The 22474-nt window shown below is 42.8% G+C and overlaps 1 protein-coding gene across 1 annotated transcript in view; it reads left to right on the plus strand.

The window, feature by feature from the left end:
- PHC1 (polyhomeotic homolog 1) overlaps nt 1–22474 on the plus strand; it is a 174020-nt gene that overhangs the window by 21678 nt on the left and 129868 nt on the right. Inside the window, exons 2-4 of the mRNA XM_081936902.1 lie at nt 440–598; nt 6027–6137; nt 8164–8241. Of these exons, the coding sequence (XP_081793028.1) occupies nt 485–598; nt 6027–6137; nt 8164–8241 (303 nt within the window). The 5' untranslated portion in view covers nt 440–484. The remainder of the gene's footprint in view (nt 1–439; nt 599–6026; nt 6138–8163; nt 8242–22474) is intronic.

Here is a 22474-nt window from a genome sequence, read left to right on the forward strand (position 1 = left end):
GTAAGAATGTGGTACCATAATTATGTACTTCTATACCTTTATTGTTTAACTCCCTAGAGTCAGAAATTATTTTCAAAAACTTCATATTTGTTTCATTACAAGTTTCATATAGAGTGGACTGCATGGTTAAATAGTCCTATTCCCACTTTTTGGTTCTTAATTGAAAAATCAAATGCTTGCTTTAAAAATTAACATTTATCTCTCATCACTTCATTATTTTTAAATTTTGCCTTGTTGTTGAAGGAACAGTTATTTAGTAAAACAAATATTGTATAATTTTGGATGATTACTTAAATAATGACCTATATTAATAATACTCCATCCATCATAGGTAGATTTTGATACTTGACATAGATTTATATTTCAGACAAAAATATTCAAATAATTTTGTAATGTAGGTATTTTTTTCACACAAGGTAATCCTAATTACTTCTTCTAGGGTTTGAAACAAAACTTCAGACAGGGATCCTTGAGACCTGACAGAATGGAGACAGAAAGTGAGCAGAATTCAAATTCAGCCAGTGGCAGCTCAGGCTCTGGTGGAAGCACTCGCCCACAGATATCACAAATGACACTCTATGAGCGGCAGGCAGTACAGGTGAGGATTAATCTTTATTCTTTAGAAATGTAATTGTGGCCTATATCATGATTGTTTTAATTCTGAGGAGGTTAGCCAAGAAAAAAATATGGCTGAAGAAAGTGGAATTCATCAGACAATGGGCTTCAACTCCCTTCATGCTAGTGTGATAGAACAAAAACTCAGATTAATATTTTGTTTTAGATTAAACAGTACTTCCTTTTCTCAGCAGTTCCTCGTTTACTCCAGTAATCTATGGTCTTTCCAGCTGGCGGCCTTTGCTTTGAGGATAACTGAAATAAATACTACTTTTTTACTTTTGTTCTTCTTAGATGAGGCATTATTCTTAATGGCCAATGCTAGGTAATGGTAAAGCCCTCTGGTTTTTAAATCACTTCAATATGCTGTTTGACCAGGACAGAGGTAATATGAGATTGATGGAAGAAAAGACACAGAACAATGGGAGTTGCATGTTGCTCCATGACCAATAGGAGTTTGCTCCATATGGACTTTGGTGAAAAATTTACTAATATAATTAAGGCAATATATTCTACACAAACTGCAAAGGTGCTGGTTAATGGGGACATGACAGAAAATTTTAATGTAAGGAAAGGCACAAGATAAGGATGCCCTTTATCCCTTCTACTATTTATATCAATACTGGAAGTGTTAAATAAAACATTATACAAGATTCAGTAATAAAAGGCATGGAAATAAAAAAAGAAAAATATAAACTACAGGCGTTTGCAGATGACCTGGTATTTATTCTAGAAGAACCACAAGAAACTGGAACCAAATTAATAAAAAAATAGAAGAATATGGTGAAGTTCCAGGATTGAAAATAAATAAAGAGAAAACCAAGATACTAGTCAAAAATCTTACCGATAAACAGAAAAAGAATTTATGAAGAAGAGAGATATTCAGATAGTTAAAATACTTAGGAATTCAATTAACAGCAAGATGGGCAACTATTAAAGAAGATAATTATAGTTAGCTAATGCAACAAATTAAACTAGATCTGTAGAAGAGGAAAAATTTGCAATTATTGATGGTAGGAAGAATAGCTACAATAAAAATGAATATCTTGCCGAGATTATTATTTTTGTTCCAAACAATTCCGATAAAGTTAGAAAAAAATTATTTGAGGAACTAAATAAAACAATGTTAAAATATATCTGGCAAGGGGAAAGAGCAAGAATAAGATTGAAAATGTTACAAGGCTCTAAAAACAAAGAATTTTTTGGTTGCCATAGTGGGAGCTATATTACCAGGCTTCTGTACTTACATGGATGAAAGAATGGATAAATTTGAGGCTTAAAATATTATTAACCTTGGAGGGACATGATCTTCAATTGGGGTGGTTCACCTTTCTATGGTATGGGAAAAAGAAAATATATAGATATTTCCAAAGACATTATGTCAGAAATGCTTTGCTGTTAGTATGGGGGGAAAAATAAAAGAAAAACATTACATGAAAATATCAGTCTGGCTCTCCACTATGGAGGCACTGATACATCTGAATGCCTTTTAACCTGGAAAAATTACATGATATATAGACATTTTGAATGAAACAGGGAAACTTAAAACTAAGCAAGATTTGAAAAATCAAGGGATTGATTTAGCACGGTGGCTGCATGTGCAAATACAATCAAGGTGTGAGAAAGATGTAAAAATATATGGTTTCTATAAAGAACCAACAGCATTAGATCAGATACAACTAGGGACAGATGAAAAACTAATAAAAAAGTATAGTTATCTGTTGTGACCCAGCAGGATCCGGTTGAGCTGCTGATGGACTTGGATAGCGAGGAACCATATGAGTCTGTCCTGGACGATGTGGAGGACCCTGTGCAGGGTTCAGACTCAGAGTAGGGACCAGAGGGACTGGCCGGCCACCAGGAGGCGCCTGAGGCATGGAGCAGTGGGGAGGATAAAAGGCAGTTTGTCCCCGATGCTAGATTGAGAAAGGCTGAGAAACGAAAGCAGCAACTACGTAGGCAGACTCACAGAAGATCATTAAGCACAGGTGGTTGTGGATTGGCCCCTCCCAAGAGAGATTATAGGTGAGGTGTTGGGAGGGTACATTTGCAGGAAACAACCGTTGGAATTAGTAGTTAAGAAAATCTATGTATTCTAGCCGTGTCTGCTCGTTGGGACTATCTGCGGTGTTTCAGTTGAATTATCTGGGTTGCCCTATTGAACGTGAGTTGTCCTCAGCCAAAGGATTTGTTATCTCACTAATTAAACAGTGGCAAACAGCCAAGCCTGTGTTCTGGTTTATTCAGAGATGTGGAGAGCGGGGTCAGAACAGTTATCTATTGAGCATCAAAATAGAAGAACAACAGGTGAAAGAAACAATGATAGTGTGATCCAAAAACTTTGGATATACTATAGAGCTACATAAATGGCAGAAACTGTGGGATAGAAATTAAAAATTAACAATATCAACTGCCTATAAAGAAAATTTATATAAAATGTTTTATGGGTGGCATTTACCACCAGCAAGAATGGCAAAGATGTTTAAAAACAAGCCAAATGTTGGAAATGTAATCAGATACTGAGCTTGTACTATCATATATGATGGACATGTCCAAAGGCAAAAAAATATTGGACAAAAATACATAAATGGTTAGAAAAATGGTAAAGCAACATATCGAATACATATTTAATTTTACACATGTTAATAACAGCAGTGAGAATTGTTTTTGCACAACAGTGGAAAAATGAAGAGATCCCTACAGATGAACGTGTAATAAAAAAATATTAGAATGCACAGAGATGGATAGATTAACATTCAAAATAAAGGAAAAGGAAGAAACAGAATATTTTTTTAACATGGGACTCGTTTTACTAATGGTTAGTTAACAGAAACAGAAGTTAGAAACTCAAAAGTTTAAGAGAATGGTTAACTATACCTGGGCTGTCAAACTTGATTTCATTGAGGGTTGCATCAGGGTTGTGTTTGACCTTAGGGGGCCGAGGTGGGCATCGCCAGCTTGACATTACTTGTGTCGAAGGCACCTGTGGTTTCCCGGCCACTCTGCCAGCAAAAATGGGCTGCTGAACTCCATTTTCAGCTGGGATGTGTGTGACCCTCCCAATCTCTGTTTTTACTGGCAGAGGGTTGCAGGAGGCTGTCCCAGCCGAAAACAAAGATCAGCAGCCCGTTTTTGCTGGCAGAGGTGCCACGGGCTGGTCCTTCACTGTTTCCATAACGACGCCATGGGCCAGATCTCAGCACCCCACGGGCCAGATCAATATGTAGATATCAATAGGTAGATATTGAGTTTTTATGTTTACTAAAGAAAAATGTATAAATATAATATATATAAAAAAAGAGTTTGCTCCAAAATTTCTGCAAAGCAGTATAATTCTGGAAGATAGGCTTAGTGTATACTAAATATAGCAAATAAGAATTGATTATTTCTTTGAAACAATAGACACCTTTTCCTTCATAAAGGAAGGGACAATCTCGCTGTGAAAGATGAAGAACTCTGGGATAACTTAACATTTTCTAAAAGATAGTAATACTGCTTCTTACCTTAAAATAATTTGATCTAGAGCAGCGATGGTGAACCTTTTTTGGCTCGCGTGCCACAAGTGGGGGGAGTGCAGGGGGGTCGTGTGCAGGCGTGCCGCACCCATAATGCAATGCACGACCCTCCCAGTGCGCATGCGCGCACAACAGCCGCAACCCCCCATTTTTACATGCTTTTTTCGCCCTCCCCAGGCTCCAGAGGCTTTATAGGAGCCTGGGGAGGGCGAAAAGAGCCTCCCCCGCTCCCCCCGGAGGCCCTCCGGAGGCTTCAGGGATCGTCCGGAGGCTTCCCTGAAGGCTTGGGAACGCTTAAAACGACCCTCCGAGCAAACCGGAAGTGACTTCAGTGTCCATCCGGAGGCTTCCCTTGCGCCTTTGAAGCGCTCAAAACGACCCTCCGAGCAAACCGGAAGTGACTTCTGGTTTGCTCGGAGGGTCGTTTGTAGCATTCCGAAGGCTTCAGGGACCGTCCAGAGGCTTCCCCAACACCATCGGAGCGCTCAAAACGACCCTCCGGGCAAACCGGAAGTGACTTCCAGTTTGCTCAGAGGGTCGTTTTAAGCGTTCCCAAGGCGTCAGGGAAGCCTCCGGACGGTTCCTGAAGCCTCCGGAGGGCCTCCGGGGGGGGGGGGAGGCTCTTTTCACCCTCCCCAGGCTCCTATAAAGCCTCTGGAGCCTGGGGAGGGCGAAAAATGGCTTTTAAAAACGGTGAACTCAACTTCATAAAGGAAGGGACAGTCTCGGAAGAACTCTGGGATAACTTAACATTTTCTAAAAGATAGTAATACTGCTTCTTACCTCAAATTAGCACTCAAAACGACCCTCCGAGCAAACCGGAAGTCACTTCCGGTTTGCTCAGAGGGTCGTTTTAAGCATTCCGAAGGCTTCAGGGAAGCCTCCGGACAGTCCCTGAAGCCTCTGGAGGGCCTCCGAGGGTGGGGTGGGGGAGGCTCTTTTCGCCCTTCCCAGGCTCCTATAAAGCCTCTGGAACCTGGGGAAAATGGCTTTTAAAAATGGTGAACTCAGTTGGGCAGCACGCACATGTGCGCTGGCCAGCTAACAGGGCAGCGCCTCGCGTGCCCTGACAAATGGCTCCGCATGCCACCTGTGGCATGCGTGCCATAGGTTCACCATCACTGATCTAGAGGTTAAGGCACCAGGCTAGAAACCAGTAATTCTGAGATTTAGTCCCTCTTTGGCCATGAAAGCCAGCTAGGTGACTTTGAGCACTGTCTTTCATCCCAACCCACCACACAAAGTTGTTGTTGGGGGAGGGGGAGGGAATCAAAGAAGGAGTATTAGGTATGTTTGCCACCATGAGTTACTTATAAAGTAATAATGATGGAATGATTTTAAAAAAATACCTCCTAGTAAATTTAAAGCAAACTATAAGCCAAAAGTTGTATTTTGCTTTGCATTATAGTCTACTGTAGGAAATGATAGTGAGGAAGATAAAAGAAAATTGGGGTGAGGCCAGACGTAGTCTCTGGTTTGCTTATGGGCTACTGTTGAAAATGTTAAAATTCTGGTCTTGTTGCATTCTCCATTGTAAATAAGATCTTGAAATTATTATCTTAGTAACCTCTGATTTCCCAGTTTGATGTGGTGATCTATATTTGTTTATAAGAGATTGGGATTTGATTTCCTTTCATTCAATTTGTAGAGCAATGATTGTTAAAGTGATTGACCTGGTTACATTTTTTCCTAGATTCAAATAATGTCATTATCCACAAAAAACCCACAAGCATTTTGTGCTTATACAAACGTATAGCCAATATAAATTGTTTATTATCCCTAGGATATATCCAAAGTACTCTCTTGAGAATTACTTCCAGTTTTAAAATTTAAAGGAACCACTATTGTAGATTATAGTTGTTCCATGTTCCACTTTGGATATCTTTTTTATTGCAGGCCCTTCAAGCACTACAGCGACAACCCAATGCAGCCCAATACTTTCATCAATTTATGCTTCAACAACAGCTCAACAGTGCTCAACTTCACAGTCTGGCTGCAGTCCAGCAGGTGAGAAGTCAAGACATGCTAGCTGAAAAATTATGTTTGAAAAGAGAGAAACCCCGGGACTGGAACTTTGAGTGCCACCAAGCCTCCATATTTTTCATCATATATTTCAGCATCTGCCTGAATTTGGATAATTGATTTTGAGAATATTAATAAGCAGATGCTACTCAGTTCTCTCTCTACATTAATTTCACAAATGCTATGGAACTTGGAGATAGTTTTAATCAATATTACATTGGAAGAATAAAATTTCCCGGAATAAGAACACCAATTTGGTCAACAGCCAGTTGCTAACTAGTGCCAAATTTGAGGAATAAAAAGCAAGATGTCCAGAAAGCTGGAAGAAAACTTGTGGAAAAGAAGCATAAGATATAAATTGCAGTGGCTATTAGTAAGAGCTGAATTCTTAAGTTGAAAGAGGGCATTCAGCTGCCAAGTGGCTCATTTTAGTAGACAATAAAAATTCTTAAATATGTTGAGTGTCTGTAGCTTCTTTTGAGTTTGAGCCATGTTATCCACTGTCCACATGAGAGTGCAGCTTGTCTTATAACCAGGGATGAAATTCAACTGGTTCGGACTGGTTCGGTCAAACTGGTAGGGATGATTTGAAGTGGTTCACCAAACTGGTAAAAACCACCCCTTCCAGCCATTCGCTCGCCCCTTCCAGCCACTTGCCACCCGCCCCTTCCGGCCGCTCAGCCTGCCCACCCGCCCCCTCCCTATATATGTTGCCTTCACACTTGGCCCAGCTAATTACCTCGCCAGTCGCCTAACCCGTTTAGCTGACCAAAGGTAAGCATAGCATGCCCTTTGCCTTGGGTTGGGGCCCGGGGCCTAAGGATGTGCCATTCCCCAAGGCTTCGGAGCTGCTGTCCACCTCGACCAGGTCGGGGAATGCACCATTCCCCAGCTTCGGCCTTGCCCGGGAACTGCTGGCCACCTGCTGCCGCTCTCCCTTTGTCATGTGACACGTCCTTACCTTCTTCCCGTGGCTGGCTGCCAGGGAAGGCAAGCCAGGTCTGAGCCATCGCCACTAGCCTCCCCACCAGCCTGCATCTCGGGCCCCCATTGTTGGGAGATGCTTCCAGCCGCTGCCTCTTTTTTGTGCTGCGGCTGGATCCTTTTTGCAACAAAAAAGAGACAGCGACTGCACAGGCTTCTTGCAGCGAAAATTACCAGAGCCATTCCGCTTCTTGAATGCGTAGCCGCCCTGTTCCATGCGCCGGCCGTGCACGCACACACCATTGCCTGGTGCTGCTGTGCTGGAGGGACTTGCCCAGGCTTATGCTTGGAGTTAGTTGGCAATTGGTTTTTGACAATGAGCACTGCTGAGAGCAAACAAATTGAGGTTGAGTTGAAATAAAGGAAAATATTCTGATTAGGGAATTGCTGTTTTAGAGACAGTGGCTTTTTAAAGAATGTGTATACAGCTTAGCTTTCCATAGATTTACTGCTAAGTAGCAACAGTCAATAATAATAATTAGGGGCTTACTTAGAAAAAGTTAACCTGCTTTTCATTTTTATGAGTTAATGGTACAGTGTCTGGGGTACTGTGCTGTACTTGCGGCCATTTTTCAAATGGTTATGAGCTGATGCAAAATATAGCCATTCATATATCTAATGATATGAGATAAGTAATTATTCACATGACAGTTGTAGGCTGCAGTCATACTGTACCATTAAATATGAAGTTTATCCATCCTTATTTCTGTCTGCTGAGCTTTAGGCCTTTTGGAGAGTAGAGAAGGGAGCTTTTGATTGTTCTTACTGATTGCTCACATGGTATACATTTTTGCCATTTCTATGACTGAAAAAGCCTCAAAAATTTATCAGAGTAATTGAGAACAACATAAGGGTCAAATAAAAAAATAGTCTGTTAAAACAATTGAGGTCTCTATCATAGTTTACCCTTGCAGAAAGAATATATACTAATGAAATGTTTAATGTCTCAATTTTTTCCTTTTTCTAAAGGAGTACTTAATAATATATGGTATCTTAATTCTAATTTTTTAAAAAATATTTCTTGTAGGCCACAATTGCAGCCAGCAGACAGGCAGGCTCTCCAAACACAAGCTCCCCTCAGCAGACCACCACCACACAGGCTTCAGTAAGTAGAGTGATTCATGATTGTTTGTTTGGATACTTTCTTGATTATGAGTGGATATTTTCATACCTAAGTCTGGCATTTTGGAGTCTGGAAAAAGCATTTGCTGTGTGGGTGAAGAATAATATTAGAATGAAAAATGAAAAGTATCTGTTTTGAAGAAATAATTGTTAGTGTGTGTGAATGAAGACATTTTTAAATATATTTTATTTATACATTTTCTTTAACATACATAAGTGCTTAGTAAACATTGTATTATCTGGTCTGATATCATAATTTCCAATTTCTAATTTTTTTCTCTATTGTCTAACCATTGATAAAACAAATCCCATGTTAAAAAGTATTCTATTTCTTCTTTATCCTTTATCTTTAATGTCAACCCATCCATTTCAGTACAGTCTAGTATTTTTTTCATTATATTTTCTTCTGCAGGTGTTTTCTCATTTTTCCAGTATTGTGCAAATGCAATTCTTGCTGCTGTCAAGTCATGTAATATTAAATACATGTTCCCTTTATCATATTTTTCTGGTAGTATACCTAGCAAAAATATTTCTGGCTTTAAATCTATATGTTACTTCTCTAACCATGTGTCATCCCAAATTTTGAACATGTCCAGCACATATGGTAGTATAGATTGCATTTCCAACATTTGGCGGACATGTTTTTAAACATCTTTGCTAGCCTTGCTGGTGGCAAATGCCACCTGTAAACATTTTATACAGGGTTTCCTTGTAAGTGGTAGCCACACCTTGGTTCGGCAGCTCCTGTTTAGTCTTAAGTTCTTCATTCAAGATATCTTTATATGTTACAATTTTTTTCCAGGTTTACTACATTGGGGTCTATGTGCTTCCATTATTGAGAGTCAGACTTGTATTTTCATATAGATTTTTTCTTTAACTTTTTTTCCATACTGAGAGTAGAGCACTCCTTACATAATGTCTTTGAAAATATCTATGTGTTTTATTCTTTTCATACCACAATGAATGAAAACATTTTAAAATTGTATACTTTCCTACATGAAGAGGAAACTGAAGTTCAAATTAGTGTCATCAGAAAAAAAAAGGTTTTCCTTTATCGCAGTTTTGGACTGATTTTGGTTTTACATGATGGTATTGTGACTAAGAAGGCCATTATGCATGTCTTCCAATTATTGAAGTTTTGAGGGTATTGTGGGAGATTTCTTTCTTTTTTTCCTTTTTTTCCCTCCCATAATCTACAGTTCTCAGAAATAATGGGCTGTGCACCACCTGTTACTTTTCTTCATGATTCTCAGCTTTCGATCTTTGTTTCATTACCAATAATTGCTCACAGTATATTAGCTATGGTATATGAAGATGATGAGAATTGTATCTAGCAATATCTGGAGATAAAAAGTAGGGAACTATTATTTCAGAATATATCTGGACTCCTGAAAGCTATAGAAAAGACATGAAATTCAAGTATGTGAGTAATTGCTGGACCTACTTTGATCTTTCTCCTGTGCACTGTTTGGAGAATCCAAGCATGGGTTAACTTTGTCCATTAGTCAAGAGCCTGAATTATGAAATTGTTGACCACGCTTCCTCTGCCTGGAAGAGTTCAGTTTTTTTAACTCAGTCCAGCCTGAAGAGACATAAATATATTTTCTCTAGGTTAATAGACAATAATTTAACTCATAATTGTAGTGTTTGTATGTATTTTTATTATTATTTTGAAGTAGAGTTTAATTTCCTGATTTCAGCGTGTGTGGTCTGTTTACAGCAGTTTGGGTGGCTTTCTGTTCCGACGGACAGCCGTTCGGGGTTATTAATCGCTTTTCCACCTCAAGGGTAACTGGGAGCTATAAGACTTATTCCGGCAAAAGCTTGTAAGCCTGCGTTTTCCCTGGCAACAAGTGCAGCCCAGTAGCGTTCCCGAGCCTTTTATCTGCTGCGGTTGGGAGTTGGTTCAAAGCAGTCAAGCTGCCCAGCATATTCTTTGAGCCACTGCCGCTGCCATTCCAGTGGCCAAAGCAGCTGCTAGGAGCGGCGGGCGGCCATTTTGAACAAGGATTTGAATTTCGCACTTCTTCGGCTGCAAAGTAATGGTTTGGATTTTTTCGTGCCGAAAGGCAGCACCGACGTATCAGGGGCCACCAATCATGCGTTTGGGGAGGTCGGTTCGCCGTCACTCTGCCATTGTGCACGAGGTCTGCAGCAGTGTGGTCACGTGTCTCTTGTGCCAACTGTTTGCAAATCGTCTTTGATCCTGTTCTGAGATGATGAAAGGATCGCGATTGTGAGGTTGACTCCTTTGAAATAAGGGTGGACTGCTCCATTTTTAATAGTGTTGGGGCTGGGTCATCCCCTTTACCACAGTCAGGCCCCGTCGGGGTTAGCACCAGGGCGGGAAGGTCCACTACCAAAACTACCGGTAGTAGTACTTGTGCAGGCACCTCATCCTCGGCTGCGGACAGGGCCTCCAGACATAAGCAGAAGGGAAAGCATCTGTCCAAGCCCTCACCTGCTGTAGCCGCTAGCAGATCACCGCAAGCCCTAATGGAGGAGAGGCTTTCATCCCCTTCTCCACCTGGGTCTTCCATTAACGTGGCAGGAATCCAGGGTTGGTCTCCTGATTTACCCTTACCTCAGGGATTATCTGCCGAGGATGTAGAATTGGGACCCCAATCCCCTCAAGGACTAGCTTGACTTTGGTCTGGCCGCTATATCTGCTCCTGTGCGCTCAGTGCCAGTGGCAACATTCACCCCCACAGCAGTGGGGTTGAGACCCTTCAGTCTTCCACCCGAGATAAAAGACATGTTAGCGACAGCCATCTCACAAGGCGTGGATGTAGAGCTGCAGCGTAGGGGGCAGACCCTTCGTCATTTTACCTTAACTAGACCCTTGTCTACATCGCAGTTGGATCCCCATCTCCCCTGCCTTCTCTTCAGAGCAGGAGGCTCAGTGATCGGGGAGGAGGAAGATGTTGGGGATCAGGAGCTTTCTGAGGATGAGACCCGGTTCAAGAAAAACCCACGTTCTTTGAGTTATTTCGCCCAGCCTTATTCAATTCACTTCTTCATAAAGCAAAGACCACGGCTAATATGGGAGGCTCTAGCACTCAGGCTAGCACCTCAGTTGCAGACTTGCAGATCGCCTATTTGCTGAGCAGGTTTCGGAGCAGGATGTAACTCCAGGCCTGAAATTATTTTTGGACGTGGTCCAATGCACAGCCAGCTGCCGTTCACCCTCCTAGCAATAGTGATAGGAAGCTTTATAGCTTGGGCCCTGAGTTGGAAGGAATTGTACAATTCCCCACTATGGAACCGTCTATAGCGGCCCGGGTCTCCACTGCCTTGGTTCCCTCAGAACTGGCAGGTGGTCTTAAGGCAGAGGACTGCAAGGCAGAACTAATGCTGTGCAAGACACAGCAAACAGCAGCATGGGCACTGAGGGCTGCTATGGCAGCATCATTTTTTTTTTAATTAAAAAAGTTTTATACAGACAAATTTTCCCCCTTTTTATCCCCCCGACATATAATATAGATCAGATACAAATACTATACCCCCTCCCCTCCCCCGTCTTAAAATAGATTTCTCATTCAACTACTATACCCCATCACCTCCCAACATTCATAATATAAGTTTCTCTTAAACTAACAATAGTCCGTTAACCCCATCTTCTAAATTGATTAAACATATATAAATCATAATATAAGTTTCTCTTAAAGTAACAATATCTCATTAGTCCCATCTTCTAAGTTGGTTATACATATATATTTCCCACCCTCCACCCTAACCCTCCCCCACCTCCCAATCAAACCCACCCCCCTGACTTCCGCTATACACCACTCTAACAATTTCAAGCATCCCATATATTATTTACTCTGATCATCTGTCAATCTAAACATTCTTACCTAAAGGCTACATAGTAGTTCCTAGTCTGATATTTATTCTGTATGTAATCAATCCATTTTTCCCATTCCTGTGTGTATTTCTCCTGCTTCTGACCTTTTAAGAAAGCTGAAATTTTTGCCATTTCGGCAAACCCCGCCACTTTCTGAATCCATTGATCGATTGTCGGTAAAAAATATTTTTTCCAGTGTTGAGCAATCAACAACCTAGCTGCTGTGACCATATACAAAACCAGTTTTGTTTCCCCTTTAGTAAAATCCTTAGTTATACCCAGTAAAAACATTTGCGGAGTGAATTGTATTCTTTTCTTTAAAACATTTTGCATAACCCACCATATTTTTATCCAAAAAGCTTTAACCTTTGAACATTTGGGTACATACATGATAATTTTTTAGGATCTAAATACCATCTATAAAACATTTTGTAAAAGTTCTCCCTTAAATTCTGTGACTGTGTAAATTTGACATTCTGAACCCATATTTTTTCCCACGTATCCAACATAACCGGTTCATCAAAATTCTGAGCCCATTTAATCATACAATCCTTAACCAGTTCACTTTCTGAGTCTCTTTCTAACAATACATTATATATTCTTTTAATCTGTTTTGGGCCAGTCTCTTTTATCTGCTTGATCAGTTCCACTTCTTTATCCATAAAGCCGACGATCTTCTTCCCATCTCTTCTGTAGCTGTATATAATGTAACCAATTTAAAGTAATTCCTTCTTCCAACAGTTGTTCCAAAGTTTTCAACTGCCATTCGTCCCCATCGGCAATAAGCACGTCTTTATATAAACAACCCCCGAGTGACTTAGTATTCATAATCCACATTGTGTCTGCAAGATCCAACCAAAGCGGTATTTTGTAATCCCAATTAGGCCGGTGCTTCTTCCATATTCTCATCAAGGCACTTCGGAGAACATGATTGTTAAACACTTTATCCACCCTATCTTCATAAAAAAGATATGCATGCCATCCCAGAACAAGATCATGACCTTCTATATTCAACAGATCCGTTTTTGTTTTCCCAAACCAATCTGCTACATGCGTCAATACCGCAGCTTCATAATACAATCAGAGACTTGGGAGTCTGAGGTCACCTCTTTCACGAGTATCTTGCATAATCTTCATCTTTACTCTCGGTTTTTTCTCCTTCCAAACAAATTTATTTAATGTTGCTTGCCATTCTAACAAAATTTTATCTGATTTAAGCACCGGTATCATCTGAAATAAAAAAATGAATCTAGGTAGAATGTTCATTTTGATTGCTGAAATCCTTCCAAGCAAAGATAGTTGTAACTTTTCCCATACTTCAAGGTCTTTCTGTATCTTTTGCCACAACACATCATAATTATTTAGGAAAAGTTTTGTATTTGATTCTGCAATTTGTATTCCTAAATATTTGACCTTGGAAACTATTTTGAAACCTGCCAAGCTTGCAAGTCTCTTTCTTTGAGTCTCTGTCATGTTTTTAACCATCATTTTCGTTTTATTTTGATTTAGTCTAAACCCAGACACCATGCCAAATTCTGCTATAATATTTTTCATCTGGATTATTGAATTCAGAAGATGTGAAAGGGTAATAACTAGATCGTCGGCAAATGCTCTAGTTCTGTATTCCTTTTGCCTAATAGCTATGCCATTTAAGGAATTTGAGTCCCGAATTGTATTCAACAAGACTTCCAAAGTTAGAATAAATAACAATGGAGATAATGGGCAACCTTGTCTTGTACCTTTTTGTATCTCGAAGGTTGTTAACAGATTTCCATTAATAATAAGTTGTGCATTTTGTTGCTGATAAATTGCTCCAATCGCCTGCCGAAATCGTGGTCCCATATCCATATTTTCCAAAGTCTTGGTTAGAAAATTCCAGTTCACTCGATCGAAGACCTTCTCCGCATCCAAGAAAACCAGCACTGCAGAGATCTGCTTATTCTTATCAAGATAGTCAATTAAGTCTATGAGTTGCCTTACATTCTCCTTCATGTGTCTGCCTTCAATAAATCCTGCTTGATCATGATGAATAACCTCTTGGATAACTGGCATCAATCAGTTGGCTAGTACTTTAGCAAATATTTTATAATCTGTATTCAGAAGAGATATCGGTCTGTAATCCTCTGGTTTCTTAGGGCCATCTTTGTCTTTGGGTATCAATGATATAAAAGCCGCTTTCCATGAGGAAGGTATTTTACCTCCTTGCTGTATGTTGCAAAATAATTCTGTAAGATATTCAATCATTTCCAATTATAAAGTTTTATAGTACATTGCAGTCAAACCATCAGTTCCTGGAGCCTTGGCTAGTTTGAGTTGGTTTATAGCTAAAATAATCTCATCAGCAGTTATCAGACGTTCCAAATTTGCCTTTTGAAGCACAGATATTTTAGTAACCCTTTTTCCTTCCAAAAAGTCATCTACTGACTTGTTCTGTATATTGTCCTGTACATATAACTTAGCATAATAGTCCACAAATGATTTTTTAATCAGGTCTTGTTGATACACCGTTTTCCCTCCATATTCGATTCTATCAATAATTCTATCATTCATGTTCTTTCTCAAGGTATAAGCCAACCACCTACCAGGTTTCTTAGCATTAGCAAAGGTGTTATGTTTGGCAAATTGTAAGTTGGTTGCTGTTTGTTCTGATATAAGCATTTGAAATTGATCTTTCAACAGCTTTATCGCCATCTGGAGTGCCGCATCTTTTGGTGTTACTATGAGTAGCTGTTCCTTCTTTTTTATTTCATCTTCCAGTTCCATTCTCCTTTTCTGTCTGTTTTGTTTATGTTTAAAATTCATATGTATCAGGACCCCGCGCATATAAGCTTTACTTGCATCCCAAACTGTCTTGATGGGGGTACCCTTATTCATATTAAAACTAAAAAAATCCTTCATATGTTTTTTAAGTTCATCAACATTTTTTTCATATCTGAATAAATTTACTCTCCAAGACCTTCTTGGCCTCTTCCCTAACTCCATTTCTAACCATACTGGGCTATGGTCGGTTAGTGTCCTGGAGAGTATCTTGGTTTTCTTAGCTTTAGGAAGTAAATCCGGTGTTAACAAAAAAAAAATCAATCCTTGAAAAGGATTTATGTCTATCTGAGTAAAAAGAAAAGTCCAACTCATTTGGATGTTGAATCCTCCAAACATCTTTTAATTTCAAATCGTCTTGTAAGTCAAAAAAAACCTTTGGTAATTTAGTAGTACATTTAGTCATTGTTCTCTTATCTATCCTTGGAGAAATCACTCCATTCCAATCTCCCATAATTAAAATACTCTTAAAATTCCAATCCAAAATTTTTAGATGAAGCATCTTGTAAAAGCTTTCTTGTTGTTGATTAGTTGCATATATTCCTACCACCAAAATAGGACCAGAATCTGTATCAAGTTCAATTGCTACATATCTACCACTATAATCCGCTTCTATAACTTTAGTTGCGAATCTTTTATTTGTATATATCACCACTCCATTTTTCTTTACCAAATTAGAGGCAGCATAAAATGTTCCCAATTTTGAATTCGCTAAATACTTCTGGTCTTGCAACCTAATATGAGTCTCTTGAAGACAAACAACATCATTATTAAATTGCTTCAAATAATAAAATATTTTTTTCCTTTTTTGTGGAGAATTCAATCCGTTCACATTCCAAGATAATAACTTAAACATCTTTTGGCCTAATCTGGAGCGTTGAAAGCATTTGCTGAAGATCTCTCTCCACAAGACTAATCTTCGGCCCTGCCCCTCCCATGGCTCCAATTTGCTTCTTACCTTCCTTCTTGGCACATTGTACTTGGGACTTCGCCTGTTTCTGAGATTCTTGCATTTGTCTAGTCGTAGATCTAGTAACATGTTGTTCCACAGGCGTAAGTAATGGCATTTCAATGAGGGTCTTGGACGGATCCTCCAAGAAAGAACTTGAAAAAAATCCAGAAGGGTCCACTTGTGATCCACCTACAGCCCCCCGGGCTTCCTTCTCTTTTTGCGTCTGCTTTATTTGTTCTTCTGCCTCTTTCTCAAACAGCCTCTGTTCTAAGACATCCAAATCTGCTGGTGTTGGTGTAGATGTACGTGGGGGCGTTGCACTTGCCTTCAGAATTCCATAATAAAAGTCTCTTGCTTTATCTATGGTATTCAAACGGTGTCTCACCCCTTCATATCTAAATAGAACGCCCATTGGAGCATCCCACCTATACTGTATCTCCCTTTTCCTCAGCTCCTCTACCAAAAATCCAAAATCCCTTCTAAACTTTAACATCGCTGGTGGTAGCTCCTTGAAAGCACCAATCATGTTCCCGTCTATTTGAAGAGAAGAGTAAAAAGACTTCTGCAAAATATCATTTCTAAAATTTCTCTCAGTAAAGTATATCACAACATCTCTTGGTAATTGCCTTTGTAATGCTATACGTGAATTTACTCTGTAAATTTTATCAATTTTGGCCGAAATCTCACGGGGGTCATCCACTTTTAATAACGTAGCCAGAGCATCAGCGCAAACTTTTCTTAAGTCCTTTCTAGGGTTTTCTCTTAAACCCCTCAGTCTGATAGCGTACTCCATAGATATAAATTGTATCATAATAATCTCATTATCCATCCTTTGCATATTCCCCTCCATTTCCACAAATTTCACATCCGTTTCTTTCGTTTTGGTTTCCAAATCCACAACCAGTTGTTCCACCTTACTATCCACCTTAAAAACAACTTCTGACAGCCCCGTAGCTATAGCTTGCATGTTTTTATCAAGTTGGTCATACCTTTTTATAGTGTCCTGGACCATTTGTTTAACCTCTTTGATCTCTTTACCTATAAAGTCCTTCAAATCCTGGAGATTTATTGTGGCGCCTGGGGGAGCCGCCCCTTGTTCAGTTGCCATTTTTAGAGTTGTTAATAATTATTTCAGCCGTTCCACCTTTAGTCCTTTTACCTGCAACTGGCAGCAATCAGTTAACTTTCGTTTTCTTTAGGCTTTCAGCTGTAATTAATGGTTATTTCAGCCGTTCCACGTTTAGTCCTTTTGCCTGCAACTGTCGGCAATCAGTTAACTTTTGTTTTCTTTAGGCTTTCAGCTGTAAATTAACGCCATTTTGAAGCCTTTGTTCTGAATCCTTTGTTCTAAGCCCGTGCCTTTCAAATTCAGCAATACCGTTCATTAACAAAGTTTTCCAAACTTAAATCTTAAGATACTTGCAATTGTTACCTTCTTGGGTTGCTCGGAGTTAAAGGCTGTTCACGGCGTCTTGCCCCGCTAAAACGTTAGCGGAGGATCCCAATAGACCGGAGCCCAAAGCATCTGCAAAGGGGGGCTCTCCTTGCCCACACCCCAGAGGCTATAAATCCTTCTGGGGGGCTTCACAAGTGGCTCTACCCACCAGCGCTTGCTCTCTCCTAAATTCCTGAGGATTTCGGAGTGTCCAAGGCGTTTACGATCTTTAAAAAACACCTCTACAGGCTATTAGGTCGACAAGCTCAAAAAAAGCCTGCCCGCGACGTCCGTAACACAACCTCCCCCCTGGCAGCATCATTTTTAATAGAACTTCCCTTGGATGGCTTAGACAACTGCAAGCAAGAATAGCGCCAGAGGATATGTGCTTGCATCAAGACGTAAATAAACTGATTGCAGCAGTTGAATACTCTTCTGAAGCTACCCATAATGCAGCAGCCAAATTTGCCTCTTGAGCGGTTGCATCTAATGTCACCTCATGCCTCCTTCTATTAGTGAAACTAATATATGAGATAAACTCATTACATGCAAGCAAGATAGTTCAAGCTGTGATTTGTCATAGTTGTTTATGATGGCTTATAGCTCATGAAAATCCCAAATCCACAATCTCAGAAAATTAGAATATTACATGCAATCAATAAAACAAGGATTGTACAGAGAACAATATCAGACCTCTGAAAAGTATAAGCATGCATATGTACTCAGTACTTGGTTTGGGCCCCTTTTGCAGCAATTATTGCCTCAATGCAGCGTTGCATGGAAACTATCAGCCTGTGGCACTGCTGAGGTGTTATGGAAGACCAGGATGCTTCAATAGTGGCCTTCAACTCTTTTGCATTGTTCGGTCTCATATCTCTCATCTTTCTCTTGGCAATGCCCTATGGGGTTCAGGTCAGGCGAGGTTGCTGGCCAATCAAGCACAGTAATCCCATGGTCATTGAACCAGGTTTTGGTGCTTTTGGCAGTGTGGGCAGGTGCTGGAAAATGACGTCAACATCCCCATAAAGCTCGTCTGCAGAAGGAAGCATGAAGTGCTCCAAAATCTCCTGGTAGACGGCTGTGTTGACCCTGGACTTAATGAAGCACAGTGGACCAACACCAGCAGATGACATGGCTCCCCAAATCAAAACAGACTGTGGAAACTTTACACTGGACTTCAAGCATCTTGCAGTGTGTGCCTCTCCATTCTTCCTCCATACTCTGACCACTGAGCAACCGACCAGGTCTTTCTGGTTTTCTTTAGCCCAGGTAAGACGCTTTTGACGTCATTTGTTGTTCAGGAGCGGCTTGACAAGAGGAATATGACATTTGAAGCCCATGTCCAGGATCCATCTGTGTGTGGTGGCCCTTGATGCATTGACTCCAGCCTCAGTCCATTCCTTGTGAAAGTCCCCATCACTTTTGAATGGCCTTTTCCTGACAATCCTCTCCAGGCTGCGGTCATCCCTGCTGCTTGTGCACCTTTTTCTTCCACACTTTTCCCTTCCACATAATTTTCTATTAATGTGCTTTGATACAGCACTTTGGGAACATCCAACTTCTTTTGCAATGACCTTTTGAGGCTTTCCCTCCTTATGGAGGGTGTCAATGATGGTTTTCTGCACAACTGTCAGGTCAGCAGTCTTTCCCATGATTGTGATTCCTACTGAACCAGACTGAGAGACCATTTAAAGGCGCAGGAACCCTTTGCAGGTGTTATGGCTTAATTAGCTGATTAGAGTGGGACACTTTGAGCCTAGAATATTGCACCTTTTCCTGTACACCGCTTGGAGAGTCCAAGCAATGGGTTAATTCAGTCTCCTTGCCCTTAGGACTGATGAACTTTTTTTCCCTTTGGCCACACCTCCTGGTGTAGTCACTCCCCAGAATTCTTCCTCAGTCAGCCCGTTCAGATGCAATTTGCTTGAGTCCTGCTTAATCAATCCCCCTTTTTTTTTTGGCTTGGACTCTCTATTTCTTCCTTTCTTTTTTCCTGAGATCTCCCCTATCATTGAGTGTTTCTTTTTCCTTCGTTGTTGTGTATTTCCCAGCAGATTCTTCGCTCTAGAAGGCCAGGAGGTAAGTCGGAAGGTGTGTGTGGGGGGGTGCTCCTCAGCCGATCCGAGTTGGATGGCTTTGGAGGCATGCCGCTTGCCTTTAAAATGGCGCGGCTGTGGCGGCGAGGTCACTGATTCCTCAGGCCCCTCGTTTTTTAATTTTAATCGCAGTTTTTTGTCTCCCTGGCCTGCTAGAGGACCTCTGCTGCAGGGAGGAGTGAGCGAGGGTCGCTTATTGAGGCGCGGTCGCCACTCTAATCTCCCTTTACCCCCACGCTGTTGCGGTGGCCATTTTAGGCGCGAAAAATTCACGCTCTTTCTGGGCGGCCATTGCGCTTCAGCCACGCTACGACAGGAGACCGCTGGAGGTTGGGGGGGGGGCTGGCAAGGGTCTCCAGGCCGGCCCACCAGCCTCCTTTTCCCCTTTTTACGAGTGGTGCTGGTTCCTGGGCCGTGCAACGGTCACCATACTGGCTCAGGGAGGAGGCTTCTATAAGGTGCAGGCCAAAACCATTTTTTTTTGTTTGCTTAGTCATTCTCCTCCCTGCCTCTCCTGCGGGGCCTTGCACCTGGGTGCAGGCCCCAATCCTACTCCTGGGCCATCCTACTGGTCTTTATGCAGGGGGCGTTTTTATGGTTGGATATTTTTATAACTCAAATGATTCACAGTACATTTCACTAACTAATCCTTGATTTTTCTGTTTCCCCTTTTGCAGCAGACCAGTCTCACTTCTACTTCCACTGCCTTATCATAGCCTTGCACCATCTTGTGTGGTCATTGACTATGGAGCTGCCCAGTCCCCCTGATTCCCAAGATACTAGGCCAGGCCTCTCCCAGGCTCCTAGCAAGGGTTCCTCCTCTTCGGGGAGTGGGGGTGCGGGCAAAAGTGGTGGGGGAGGATCTGGGAAACATCGTTCCAGGACCCCATTCGTGGCAGAGGCCAAGGATGCTGAAAGGCGCCAGCGGGCCCTTGACAAGCAATTCGAGAAGGCCCGATGCCAGGCAGGCAGGGAACCATCCCACTCTGATTTTCACCTGTCTCGGGAGGATCCCCAAATGGTCCTGTCCGAGGAGGTGGAGTCCCAGGACCTGTCCCCAAACAGGTCGCTCGCGGAACCGGCTTCCCCAGCCCCCTCCTGGGCCTGCGAACAAGCCCCTCCCCTGGGGACGCTAGCCTAGATGACATGTCTGGAGAGGCTCACCCGCCTCTAGAGGAGGCCCTAGATCCAGATTCGGATCAAGACGAGCTCTCCCCCCGCATGCAAGCGGTGATGGCCCGCGCCATTGCCAAAGGCCCCAAAGGGCTCTGGGCCTGACCAGGCCGCTCCCCCTCTGGCCAAGCGAACTCGCCACGCTTCCCTGGAGTCTTCTGTGGTCAGTGAGGCCTCAGCCCTTGAGGATCCTGACCCGGAGGGTCCAGGGTTGTCGGAGGACGAGGACCTCCCACCTGAGGCACCCGCCTTTGCGGGTCTCTTCAAACCCAGCCTCTTCAAGTTGGTCCTCCATAAGGTCAAGGCTGCCACCAGGGTGGGGATCAAACCCAAACCTGCTGCGTCAGCGGCGGAGTCGACTTCGGTCAACCCCAACGCGGTCATGTTTGACGTGCCCACTCCTCAACAGGAGTTGGTTCCTGTCCCTGGGTTGTTCCTTGATCTAATCCAACGCCAGTGGGCCCAGCCTGCCACGCAGTCTTCTCCCAGCGGAGTGGACAAAAAGCTCTACACTATGGAGCCGGTCCTGGAAGACCTTCTGGTCCTACCAACAGTTGATCCGCCCATAGCCGCCCTCACCTCTAACTCCTCCTTACCAGCCGACCTCCTGGAAGGCCTTAAGGCAGAGGATAAGAAGGCGGAGAAGCATGCCACAAAACCCATCTTGCGGCCACCTGGGCCATTAAGGCTTCTTCCTCCGCGTCCTTCTTCAACAGGGCCTCTGTAAACTGGCTGTGCGAGCTGCTGGCCAAGCTCCCGGTGGGGGATGTCCGCCTCCACCAAGATGTGTCCAAAATAATAGCGGCTTCCCAATACACCGCTGATGCATCTCTCAACGCCACCAAATTTGCCTCTAGGGCCCTGGCGTCCAATGTTACCTCTCGCCGCTTAATCTGGCTCAGACATTGGCAGGGGGACCAGAAAAACAAATGGAAATTGGCTTCCGCCCCCTTTAAGGGGTCTAAATTATTTGGCGAGGCTCTGGACCCTCTCCTCATAGAGTCCAAAGACAAGAGGAAGGTCCTTCCCTAAACAAAAAACAGGACCACAAGGCTGCGCCCTACCCCAGGAGGCAGTCCTTTCGGGCCTCCGAGCCTTCCACTTCCGCCTCCTCCTTCTCTTCCCCCCAATGGATCCTTCGGACAGCAGGGGGACAGAAACCAGGACAGGCCTGCCTTTCGAGACAGGAGCAGAGAGCAGTTCAGCTTCCGCAAATACAATCGCGGTGGGGCCTCCAACAGGCCGTTCCATAAGTCCAAATGACTGCCCGAACTTAGCGCCCATAGGAGGTCGTCTCCAACTGTTTGCCTCCCATTGGGCCCAGACCACCAAGGACGCATGGGTCCTCCAGATTGTCAGGGAGGGCCTCTCCCTGGAATTCCTGTCCCTCCCTCCCCGGAACTTCATTCGGTGCCCCACCCCAACCTGCCCTCAACAAAGGGAACGCATGAACCAGGAGGTCAGGCACCTCCTGGAGATCAGGGCCGTGGAACCTGTCCCACCGGACGAGGAGGGGAGGGGTTTTTACTCCATCCTCTTCCTGGTACCCAAGAGCTCGGGGGGGTGGGGTGGAGGGCCATTTTGGACCTCAAAAGCCTCAACAGGCACATCGCCTATCGGAGGTTCAAGATGCAGTCCCTCCAGACCATTCTGGCGGGGATCCGTCAGGGAGACCCCCTCACCTCTATAGATCTAAAGGAGGCATATCTCCATATTCCCATCCGTCCCCAGCACAGGAAGTTCCTGCTTCTTCTATGCCGGCCGCCACTTCCAGTACAGAGCCCTTCCATTTGGCCTCTCGTCCGCTCCTCGGATGTTCACCAAAGTCCTGGCAGTTGTGGCGGCCCAGCTAAGACGCAGGCCCGTAAGGCTGCAGTGCTACCTGGACGACATCCTCAT

Source organism: Natrix helvetica, assembly GCF_964273705.1.
Source record: "Natrix helvetica genome assembly, chromosome: 1".
Lineage (NCBI taxonomy): Eukaryota > Metazoa > Chordata > Lepidosauria > Squamata > Natricidae > Natrix > Natrix helvetica.